Source organism: Chelonia mydas, chromosome 1 (genome assembly GCF_015237465.2).
Source record: "Chelonia mydas isolate rCheMyd1 chromosome 1, rCheMyd1.pri.v2, whole genome shotgun sequence".
NCBI lineage: Eukaryota > Metazoa > Chordata > Testudines > Cheloniidae > Chelonia > Chelonia mydas.
This window is the reverse complement of record NC_057849.1, coordinates 8,481,920-8,493,440: the sequence shown is the minus strand read 5'-3', so window position 1 is coordinate 8,493,440 and position 11,521 is coordinate 8,481,920. Positions and strand designations below refer to the sequence as shown.

The 11,521-nt window shown below is 54.0% G+C and overlaps 1 protein-coding gene across 2 annotated transcripts; it reads left to right on the top strand.

The window, feature by feature from the left end:
* The first annotated feature begins 230 nt into the window (after positions 1-230).
* Positions 231-10,525, top strand: ART1 (ADP-ribosyltransferase 1). Of its 2 annotated transcripts, XM_043526865.1 has the most exons (5): positions 231-350; positions 6,938-7,015; positions 7,502-8,258; positions 9,615-9,653; positions 9,777-10,525. In XM_043526865.1, exons 1-5 carry the CDS (start codon positions 243-245, stop codon positions 9,869-9,871), a joined length of 1,077 nt encoding a protein of 358 aa, XP_043382800.1. In that variant the 5' UTR covers positions 231-242; the 3' UTR covers positions 9,872-10,525. The 2 variants fall into 2 exon arrangements, with proteins under 2 accessions (XP_043382800.1, XP_037745583.1); XM_037889655.1 differs by lacking the exon at positions 6,938-7,015.
* The last annotated feature ends 996 nt before the right edge of the window (positions 10,526-11,521 follow it).

The following is an 11,521-nucleotide window of genomic DNA, read 5'->3' as shown; positions in this document are numbered from 1 at the left end:
GCTAAGCCACGCAGCTGGGGATCCTTAAGCCCATTAGCACGCACACGGTTTGTGCAAGGGAATTGCCAGGCAGTATTATCCCAGCCCAGTTAGAGACACAGTATGTTAACAAACCTTATTTGTGAAGCCCATGCAGAGCCGGGATATAAATAGCCAAGCAGAAGGGATGGATCAGCTCCAGACCTGGGCTAAAGCAGTCGGGGATTGCCATAAAAAGAAAAACCAGCTGCTTCTCAGTTGTCATGTCCACAAGGCCCCAGAGCGAAGAGCAGCCGCTACGCCACAGGAGCTGGGGGGAGCAGAGACGCCCCAGTTCTTCCCTGCCTGCTTCTGGGGCAAGGAGAACCCAGGTAAAAGTTCTCACTTCTTCCAACTCAGCTGGCCAGACCGGAAAGCTTGTCAATTTCAGCCCCCAGCAGAGGGCAGCGCCCAGCCAAAAGTGAACTTTTTAAGGGACGGGGAGGGGGGGTATTAAATCAGGGCTTTAATTTTATGACTCCACTTGTCCAAGAAACTGGTCTAAGTATTTCCTGGGCCAGCTAAGGCAGAAATCAACCTGTTGATTGTTCTGACTGTTCCGTACCTGCCAGGGTGTTATTTAGTGTCGCAGGGGAGCGTGACATGATAAGGGTTTTAATCTCTGTGGAGAGGCCCTCGGAGCATATGCTGCTGCCTCTCTCTCTTTCCGCAAGCGGAATATTTGTATTCCAACTTGCTGACGGTTTGTGCGCCACGCAAATATTGCGGTTGCACAGGGCCCACGCACTTCACAGCTCACTAAAGTACAGTCATGCGCAAGCTGAGGAAAGGCGTCTGTCTTGCATGAAGGTGTTTAATGCAGATGGACCTTGATTTGATCAGAGTCTTGGAGAACGCCCAAAAACACTTGTAGAACCGGAGTTTTCTAAACGAAGGGGCTGTACAATAGAATGTGTGCAGGAGACACAAAGGCCTGGGAGTTTTCCTGCATGCAGTGCAGTTGTGGCCATGCTGGCCCCGGATATTAGAGAGACATGTTGAGTGAGGTCATATCTTTTATTGGACCAACTTCTGTTGGTGAGACAAGCTTTCCAGCCACACAGACCTTCAGGGCTGGGAAGAGTCGTCAGAGTGTCACAGCATAATGCCAGGTGGAAAGGTTGGTGTAGTTAGCACACAGTGGAAAGGTCCATTCAAGGTGAAGTGGCCCGTTAACACCCCTACAGTCACAGGACAAAAAAGGGGGGGGGTTAGCGGGTTACAGATCGTTGTAATAAATCATAAATCCAGCGTCTCTGCTCAGGCCATGAGTTTTAGTATCTAGCAGAGTAATGAATTTAAGCTCCCAGGCTTGTCTTTTGAAAGTGTTGTGCTGGTTTCCTTTGAGGATAAGGACTGAAAGGTCAGCTATAGAGTGATAGAATCATAGGACTGGAAGGGACCTCGAGAGGTCATCCAGTCCAGTCCCCTGCACTCAAGGCAGGACTAAATATTATCTAGACCATCCCTGGCAGGGGTTTGTCTAACCTGCTCTTAAAAATCCCCAATGATGGAGATTTCACAACCTCCCGAGGCAATTTATTCCAGTGCTTAACCACCCTGACAGTTAGGAAGTTTTTCCTAATGTCCAACCTAAATCTCCCTTGCTGCAATTTAAGCCCATTGCTTCTTGTCCTAGCCTCAGACGTAAAGGAGAACAAATTTTGTCCTTCCCTCTTATAACAACCTTTTATGTGCTTGAAAACTGTTACGTCCCCCCTCGGTCTTCTCTTCTCCAGACTAAACAAACCCAATTTTTTCAATCTTCCCCCACAGATCATGTTTTCTAGACCTTGAATCATTTTTGTTTCTCTTCCCTGGCCTTTGTGAATGCATCTGATGAAGTGAGCTGTAGCTCACAAAAGCTTATGCTCAAATCAATTTGATAGTCTCTAAGGTGCCACAAGTCCTCCTGTTCTTTTTGCGAATACAGACTAACACGGCTGCTACTCTGAAACCTTTGTGAGGAGTGTTCGCCCACAGGTGATAGATCGGGTGTTTTTGTCTTTTATCCTTTTCCTGAGTGAGTTCATTTGAGAGCATGGTGATCGGGGACTGAGCAGAGACACTGGATTTATGGTTTATTACAACCCCCCCCCCGCCCCACACACACACTCTTTTTGTCCTGTGACTGCAGGGTGTTTGTCCTGTGATTGCAAGGGGATTCAACTTCACCTTGACTGTGCCCTTACAACACGTCTTAACTCTTTATGCTAAGCAATCCCTTCCACCTTGCATTCAGCTCTGACGCTCTTTCCCAAACCCGCAGAAGAGCTCTGTGGCGCTCCAAAGCCGGTCTCTCTCCCCAGCAGAAGTTGGTCCAATAACAGATATTCCCTCCCACACCTTATCTCTGGGAGTTTCCCTGGAAGGCAGCGACGGTTGTTTGTTTTCTTGTGCTCAGGGGACACCTACGCTGTTATCCCAGGGAGCGACTGCAGCTCGCGGGGTCGCACCTGAGCGGGGGTGGCGAGTTATATGGGCCCGTGGTGCCCGGGCTCCACCCATGTTTGGGGTCGGGTCTGTCCCCAGGCCCCTCCTGCCTCCCCCGGGCCCCGAAGCGTCCCTGTCTCTGCTGGCTCCCGGCATCCACTGCCGCCGCGGGGTCCTAGTGCCTCCGAACCTCTAGTGCCGAAACAGGCTGACCCTGCCCCTGCCCTTCTGCCTCGGACCCTCCACCAGCACAGGGCCCCCGCCCCCCCACCCACAGTCACCGCTCCTGCCCCACGCTGGGAAAGGGGCAGCCCCACCCCCCACCCACAATGAGGGGCAGCAGCAGGGGAGGAGTCACACATGTGATGGCAGCCCCCACCATGGCACCCACTGCAGGGGAGGTGAGGGGGCTTCCTGGACCGGAGAGGAGCCCTAGGGGCACGTGCAGTGACACTGGTGCGAGGTGAGTGTGCTGCGGGGGGAGGAGAGAGGGCCCCTCCCCCAGAGCTCGCTGCTGCTGGAGGGGAGAGGGCTGGGGGAGTCCTCCTCTCTGGCCCCAGCCCCGGGGCAGCCTGCCTGCACCCCAAACTCCTCATCCCCAGCCCCACCCCACCCCAGAGCCCACACCCCCAGCCAGAGCCTGCACCCCTTGCACCCCAACCCTCTGCCCCAGCCCTGAGCCCCTCCCACACCCCAAGCCCCTTATCCCCAGCCAGAGCCTTCATCCCGCTGCACCCTAACCCTCTGCCCCAGCCCTGACCCCCCCCCCGCATCATGAACCCCTCATCGGCGACCCCACCCCACAGCCCTCATCCGCGACCCCACCCCACAGCCCTCACCCCTGCACCCCAACCCTCTGCCCCAGCCCTGAGCCCCTCCCACACCCCAAAGCCCTCATCCACAGCCAGAGCCTTCATCCCGCTGCACCCTAACCCTCTGCCCCAGCCCTGACCCCCCCTCCTGCATCGTGAACCCCTCATCCCCGACCCCACCCCACAGCCCTCACCCCTGCACCCCAACCCTCTGCCCCAGCCCTGAGCCCCTCCCACACCCCAAGCCCCTTATCCCCAGCCAGAGCCTTCATCCCGCTGCACCCTAACCCTCTGCCCCAGCCCTGACCCCCCCCCCCGCATCATGAACCCCTCATCGGCGACCCCACCCCACAGCCCTCATCCGCGACCCCACCCCACAGCCCTCACCCCTGCACCCCAACCCTCTGCCCCAGCCCTGAGCCCCTCCCACACCCCAAAGCCCTCATCCCCAGCCAGAGCCTTCATCCTGCTGCACCCTAACCCTCTGCCCCAGCCCTGACCCCCCCTCCTGCATCGTGAACCCCTCATCCCCGACCCCACCCCACAGCCCTCACCCCTGCACCCCAACCCTCTGCCCTAGCCCTAAAGCCCCTCCCACACCCCAAACCCCATCCCAGAGCCTTCACATTTTTACATTATTTTAAAAAATATATATCGGCTTACAAGGCAGGCGTGTGTTGGGGTGGGTGGGACTTGGACCCTGTTCTGAGCTCCACCAAAAATGGTACAAACCGGCCGCCCCGGCACCTGAGCTAGCTGACCCAAAGCAGAGAAGTGGGGCCAGGCGAGGAATTACCCCGGGTTCCAGGTGGGTTTGTACAGCCTGTGCTCACCCGGTACCCAGGGCAGACATATCTTAGACATTCAGCAGCACCGCTGCTGCAGCCAGGCGCCTTATGCTGGAGCGAACGATGCTTTGTGCTGGTCGAGGCAGGTACATCAGAATATCCGAGCCTCCCAGCAGCCCTGAGAGCCAGGCTAGTGCTGTTCTCCCTCCGCGCTACCGGTTAGGAAACAGAGGCACAGGGAGCGAGTTATCCAAGGCTACAGCGAAGAGTTTGGCAGAGCTGGGAGGAGAAGCCGAGCCTCGTCGCTGGCAGTCCCATGCCTGCAGTCCCGTGCCTCCCTACAGTCGCCAGCTGCCCCACCAGCCTGCCCCACACCTCACCCAGCCCCTCTAAGCACTGCGCTGCCATCTGTGAACACACGGGCCGGGCCCGGGGGTGGGGTCAGTGAGTAGCTATTTGCATTGAAGCGTTAAAGAAGAAGAGAGACCCAGCAGGCAAGCACTTGGCAATCAAGTCAATTGCTGAAACCCAGAATGGAGAACCATCTGCAGCCAGGAGAATGGGCTCGGACTCCTCGGGGTAGGGGGTGGGGACTCAGTGCCAAGCCCCAAACTTTACCCAGGATGAAGAGTGCAAGTGATGCGTGGTACACGCTACGGCCTTTGCTATGGACATGTGGAGCTGGGCCGTGAAATTGCCAGCTGGCATAGCCATACCTGGGCTAGCTCTGCTTCCGCTAGCCTCTAAAAATAGCAGCATGTTTGCAGCAGCTCACACTAGCCGCCCCGAGTACAATCCCGCCTGACCCCCGGGGTACGTACTTGGGCAGCCAGCCCAAGCTGCTGCCCCTGCCAGTACAGACACACGGCTATGTCTAAGGTGTACCCGGGTACATCTACGCCAGCTGGGACTCACCTCCCAGCTCAAACATAGCCTGTGCGAGGCTTTGGTCCTTAATGTTTCCCTTTGTGGCTCCCCTGTGGGTGATGTAGCCCTTCTCCCGGGTGGAGTTGGCAGCAAGGAGGGCCAGGTTCGGTGTCTAGGGGGTTCCTCTTCACAACACAAAGCAGAACCGGCTCGAGCCCCACCCAGGAATCTGGGAAAACTCAATACAACCCTGGGCGCCTCTAAGAGGCAAGACTTCCCCTCTCGCAAGTCAGTGTGTAACCCACACACCTCCTGGGTGTGGTGTTCTGTCCCATCTCGTGGCACTGAGACCACTTAGAGAAAGTTAAATGAGTCTGCTCGACAGCCTCAGCTAGCAGCCAGCTGGCTTTTATTTTATGCTGTAGAGGCTCATGCACTAAGCTCCAGAGGTCCCAGGTTCGATCCTGCCTGCTGACGACCGGGGTCTGTTGGCGTTACAAGTGCACTACTAGAGAGAGCTTTTATTAACAGGGAAAGGGAACCCAGCATAAATCTGGGACAACGCCACACCCGCATTCCATTTGACCATAAGCAAACACCCCACCCCACAGCACGCTGGGCAGGGTCCTGTGACTCAGTTTCCCACCCTTGCGGCATGAAAGTCCGATGAACGAATGTCCCTTGAACATGCCGCTCCCCTCTCCCTCCGCTGTGCCCCGGTCACAGCTGGTTGTCCTTTGTGCCTCCCGCCCCTGAAAAGGGGATATAGAGCAAAGCCATTCCTGTGGTCAGCCATCCTCTGCAACTGACTCACGGCTCCTGCTCTTACCTCTGCTGCTACTTGCTGCTGCCTCTGTTCTCTCTCCCGCCCGGTGCTGCTCGCTGCCTCGTCAGGTAATCCAAAATCAACCAAAACAGATCCCTTTGGCAAAGCAGATCACCCGCCAAACACCTAGGCAGAGTGGGCGTGTCTATGCAAATATGGTCTGCTCCCGAAGTCTTTTCCCCCAGTGCGTCACTAGATCACAGAATCATAGAACCACAAGGTCAGAAGGGACCACCAGGGTCATCTAGACTAACCCCCTTGTATGGGGATGAAGAAAAGAGAAGCACAGATGTCAGGGGAGAGCTCATTCAGACCCGCTGATTTTAGGAAACATTGTCAGAGCAGCCGCCAGCAAGACTTGGTGGCTGCTCTTTGAGGCCACCAAAAATTTTGTTGTGGGAGCCCCGGCTCTAAACGGCCTCGATTGTGGTCTAGGGGACGAGCCAGGTTGATTCCAGTGTTGCTCAAAGTGGCTCAGCCATCCCTGAGTATTTCTGATGTCCTGCGGGACCCCCGTGCATGGTGCTGTTCCCTCTCTGAGTTCCAGATTTGCCTCTCTTGATTGATTGGCATGACTGGAGACAGAGAGAGTAAAAGAACCGACTGTTGTGGGACCAAAGGCAGCCCTGGTCCCAGACTCTTGGCTTCAGGGCTGTTCCCGCAGCGATGAATTCTGAGCAGGCTCCTAGCAGAAGATGATGGCTTTATGGTTAAAGCGCCGGGCTAGGATTGGGAAGATCCGCAATCAACTGCAAGCTCAGCCTCACACGTCCTGTGGGATCATCTCCCTGAGTCTCTCCAAGCCACAGTTCCCCGTCTGTAAGATAATACTTCCACTCTTCTGGCCTTGTGTCTTTAGATTGGAAATTCTCCAGGGTGGGAACTCTCTCTTGCTGTGTGTGTATGTACAGCACCTAGCACACGGAAGCTGTGGTCTTGCATGGGGCCTCACGGTGAAAAACAATAGATTCTACTAGGGATGCTAGAGCAAAGGACCAGAAATCTGTAGTCTGCAGGAGAACACAATGGCCTGGACAGGTGTGCATCCACCTCCCCACCGCTTCCCACCATCTCCCAGGTGCTCTGTGGCTCTTCATCTGTCTCTTGCACAGATTGGAGCTTGGTATGAGTAAGTCACTCACTGATTCGCCGTGGGCTGTACTGGCTGTGGACTGAGTGTATTTTTTTTCCAGATGTGGATGGCGAAGATGGAGCGTCTCAGACCAGTCTTTGTCCTGCTGCTGGCTGGGATCTTCATGGAAGGCCCTCAGGTACGCCCTGGGTGGCTCTGCTAAAAACGTGCAGCAGTTAAACAATTAACAATGTCATCATCATTAGGGTTCAGCATTAACACTCCATTGAGATGAACAGGGTGTAGGGCTAATTCAATGGGCTAGATCCCCAGCTGCCATAAGTCAGCCTAGCTCCATTGACTTCTGTGGCTCATTGACACCTGCTGAGGATCTGCCCATTTATCCGTGCACACCCCTGGCAGGCAGAGCAGAGCTGTATCCCCATTGTACAGATGGAGACCTGAGGCCCAGACAGACCAAGGGACTTGACCAAGGTCCCACAGGGAGTCTGTGACAGAGTAGATAGCATCCCAGGCTACCACCCTAACCACTGGACCACCCTTCCCCTCATGCTCCCAACACCTTATCTCTGTCACTTGGCTATTGCTGTCCCTGTAGCCTGGCTAAGACCTGCTCCACCATCTGTTGCCAGTGCCTGTCACCATGTTCTCCTGCTGCCCTCAGGTCCAGTGTTTCTCCCTCCGCAAGAGAGACCTCTTCTCTGTCAGAGAGTCAGCGCTGGACATGGCCCTCAGCTCCTTCGACGACCAGTACAAGGACTGTGCCAGCATGATGCAGGCTGAGCTGGGGGAGCTGAACCGCACCGAGTTGGCCAACAACAGGAACTACGCCGAGACCTGGCTGGAGGCGGCCTCCAACTGGAAAGAGATGAAGGACAAGAGCTACATGCCGCGGGACTTCAAGCCTGAGTACGCCATCGCCATCTTGGCCTACACCAGCCAGGGCCCCCTGTACAAGCAGCCCCTTCACCAGGAGTTCAATGCAGCCGTGAGAGAGGCAGGCCGCACCCGGGACTTTTACCTCAACAACTTCAACTTCAAGACCCTGCACTTCCTCCTGACCAGAGCCCTTCAGGTCCTGAAGGCCTCTGAGCCCACCAAGTGCCACCAGGTGTACCGCGGAGTCCGGGGCATCCGCTTCAAAGCCGAAAGTCGCAAGCCCGTCCGGTTCGGCCACTTCACGTCCACGTCCCTGAAAAACGAGAGCGCCCTGCAGTTTGGGCAGGACACCTTCTTCTCCATAAAGACCTGCTATGGGGTCAACATCAAGAACTTCTCCTTCTTCCCTGGCGAGGATGAAGTTCTGATCCCCCCCTTCGAGAAATTCAAAGTCACCAACTTCACCCGGGCTCAGGACAGAACCTTGATCCAGCTCCTGTCCCTGGACAGCTCCAGCAACTACAACTGCGAGTATGTGAAAGGTAAGGTCCACGCACAGGGATAGTGGCCTCCCACTCCCTGTGGCCTCTTGGGGATCCTGGTCTGAGCTTCGCACTGGCCTGTGGGGCATTCAGAACTGGGGGGATAGTCTGGCCCAATTATACGCTCCGAACTCCCTCTGGTGTCAGAGCTGTTTGGAGCTGAGGTTTCAGTCTGTGGAAGGAGAGTCCGAGACAAGGGTCTGCGGGTGGAAACAGGGCCAGATCTCCAGCTGGTGTGAACTGGCTGCAAGGCGACACCAGCTGAGCCGCTGGCCCAGGCCAGCTCCAGTTTTGTGGTTGTGGTTGGGCCTCAAGTGGGACCAGGATGAAGCTGATGCCATTTTGCTTAGCGCCAAACTGGAGCGGGAGAGCGAAGGCCGCCCGGGCAGTGCCTATGAGTGGGGCATGTGACCAGACTCAGTGTCTTGATGGGCCCCCTTCCCACATCCCATCCCAGCCATCAGCTGGCGCCTGTCAGGAGGGGGTGAGGGCAGCTGTCTCTGAGATAAGGGTGGTCAGTCCAATGCGAGACAATGGTCCTATTCCAGAGCCCCGAGGCTCCAGCCTGGAGCTGAGGCAGGGGCGGACAGTCTTGTAGGCAAGGCACTGAACTAGGACTCTGAAGGCTTGAGCTCACGCCCCGTCCCTGCTGCAGACGCCCTGCACAATCTTGGGCGAGTGAGTTAATCTCTCTGAGCAACTCCCCGCCTGTAATAGGGCGATACGAGCAATTCCTTTCTCCCTCTCCTAGGCTATTGAAACGCTGAGCGCTTTGGGCCAGGGATGGCATCTAAGCCCTACCCAGCACAACTGGGCCCTGATCTTGGTTGGGGCCTTTTAGGTTCTACCCCAATACAAATAATAGCGTGCCCGGTGGACAAGAAATTCACTGACCTCCATGGCCTGCTGGGTCCTGACCCCGTACCTCCCACAGAGCTCCAGGAGAATGGTATAGTTATGGCCCAGAGCAACGGATGGAAACGCCTTCTTCCACCACATGACCCAGGCTGTAGAAGCCCTGCAGCCAAGCAGAGAGGAGTAGGGTTGCCCAAGGGCCTCCCTGCATTGTCCCTCTGCACGACCCCCAGTGATGTCTGAAAAGAGGCAGCTTAGCACGGGAGAATTCAATCCAAACAGCTCCCCAGGGCAAGGAGCCCTGCTGCCCAGCAGATTGGCCCCTTCCTTTCCCAACCACCGCTGGTTCCCCACCCAGCCCGGTTCTTCTGGGGTCACCCATAGGTCAGCGTGGTGGCACCATACCCATAACCCCATGAGGTCCCTATGCCAGAGCCACCTGGCCTTGCATAGAGAAGGGGGTGAAAGTTTTTGTTTTAATGTTGTTGGTTTCTTTGGCAGAGAGAAGATGCAAGACCCGGAGATGCGTTTTCAGCTCCGGTAAGAACATTAATGACAATCTGATGCTTTTAGAGGGCAGCACAAAGCTTATAGTCCTGCCTCCTCCTCCCAGCCCCTTCCCGCACTGTAATTCTTTCTTATTCTCTTCCTTGGCATCTGCAGGAATGAGCAGTTTCTCCTCCAGCATACAGTGCCTGTACCTCCTCGGTGGAGTTCTTCTGGTGACAAGTGCTTTGGGAACACCTGGCTTCCTTTGACATCCTACTCAGCATGCTCACTCTCTCCCTGAGCTGTTATTAAAACTCTGTTGAAATTGCCTTGAAAAAAAAGGAGATGGAGAAGAAAGAAACCCTGGAGCCCATCTGCTGGTGTCTCAGGCTAGAAGTCAAGAATTAGAGGGTGTGACTACAATTCATGCCTTTTTAGACCATAACAAACCTGCTTGATAAAGGGAACTGGGGAGGTGGAATAGACTTAGAACATTGCAAGTTGTTTGACCTAGTACCACATGACATTCAGATTAACAAATGAGCTCTAGACAGTATCAATAGAGCACTTATTAGATGGAGTGAGAACTGGCTAACTGATAGATCTCAGAAGGGAGATATCCATGGGGAATCCGCATCCAACAGGTTTTTTCTGAGTGGTTCACAAAGGTCCTTAAGCACCTAACTCCCACTGATTTGGGCCTCTAGGGGCCTGGCTGATGGGCTGGAGAAAGGTGCCTTTTTCCACAATGGACTGTCAGCCCTCTCCCAGAGCGAGGTGTGTAGGACAGGTCAGCGGTTTCTCATGAGAGATATAAAAATATACATAAGAATGGCCATACTGGGTCAGATCAGAGGTCCATCTAGCACAGCATCCTGTCTTCCGACAGTGGCCAATGCCAGGTGTCCCAGAGGGAATGAACAGAACAGGGAATCATCAAGTGATCCATCCCCTGTCACCCATTCCCAGCTTCTGGAAAACAAAGGCTAGGGACACCAACCCTGTCCATCCTGGCTAATAGCCATTGATGGACCTATCCTCCATGGATATATCTAATTCTTTTTTGAACCTTCTTATAGCCTTGACCTTCACAACATCCTCTGGCAAAGAGTTCCACAGTTTGACTGAGTTGTGTGAAAAAATACTTCCTTTTGTTTGTTTTAAACCTGCTGCCTATTAATTTCATTTGGTGACCCCTATTTCTTGTGTTATGAGAAGGAGTAAATAACACTTCCTTATTTACTTTCTCCACACCTGTCATGATTTTATAGACCTCTATCATATCCCACCTTAGTCATCTCTTTTCCAAGCTGAAAAGACTCAGTCTTATTATTCTCTCCTCACATGGCAGACGCTCCAAACCCCTGATCATTTTGGTAGCCCTTTTCTGAACCTTTTCCAATTCCAATATATTTTTTTGAGATGGGGCGACCACATCTACACACAGTATTCAAGATGTGGGTGTACTATGGATTTATATAGAGGCAACATGATATTTTCTGTCTTATTATCTATCCCTTTCTTAATGATTCCCAACATTCTATTTGCTTTTTTGACTGCCGCTGCACATTGAGTGGATGTTTTCAGAGAACTATCCACAATGACTCCAAGATCTCTCTCTTGGGTGGTAACAGCCAATTTAGACCCCATCATTTTATATGTATAGTTGGGATTATGTTTTCCAATGTGCATTACTTTGCATTTATCTACATTGAATTTCATCTCCCATTTTGTTGCCCAGTCACCCAATTCTGAGAGATCCTTTAGTAGCTCTTTGCAGTCTGCCTGGGACTTAACTATCTTGAGTAGTTTTGTATCATCTGCAAATTTTGCCCCCTCACTGTTTACCCCTTTTTCAAGATCATTTATGAATATGTTGAATAGGACGGGTCTTAGTACAGACTCAGGGGGGACACCAC

Coding starts and splice junctions, on each gene's coding strand:
- ART1 (XM_043526865.1), top strand. CDS start 243: ATGTCCACAAGGCCCCAGAGCGAAGAGCAGCCGCTACGCCACAGGAGC. Junction 351..6,937: donor CTGGGGCAAGGAGAACCCAG/GTAAAAGTTCTC, acceptor TTTTTTTTCCAG/ATGTGGATGGCGAAGATGGA. Junction 9,654..9,776: donor GAGATGCGTTTTCAGCTCCG/GTAAGAACATTA, acceptor TGGCATCTGCAG/GAATGAGCAGTTTCTCCTCC.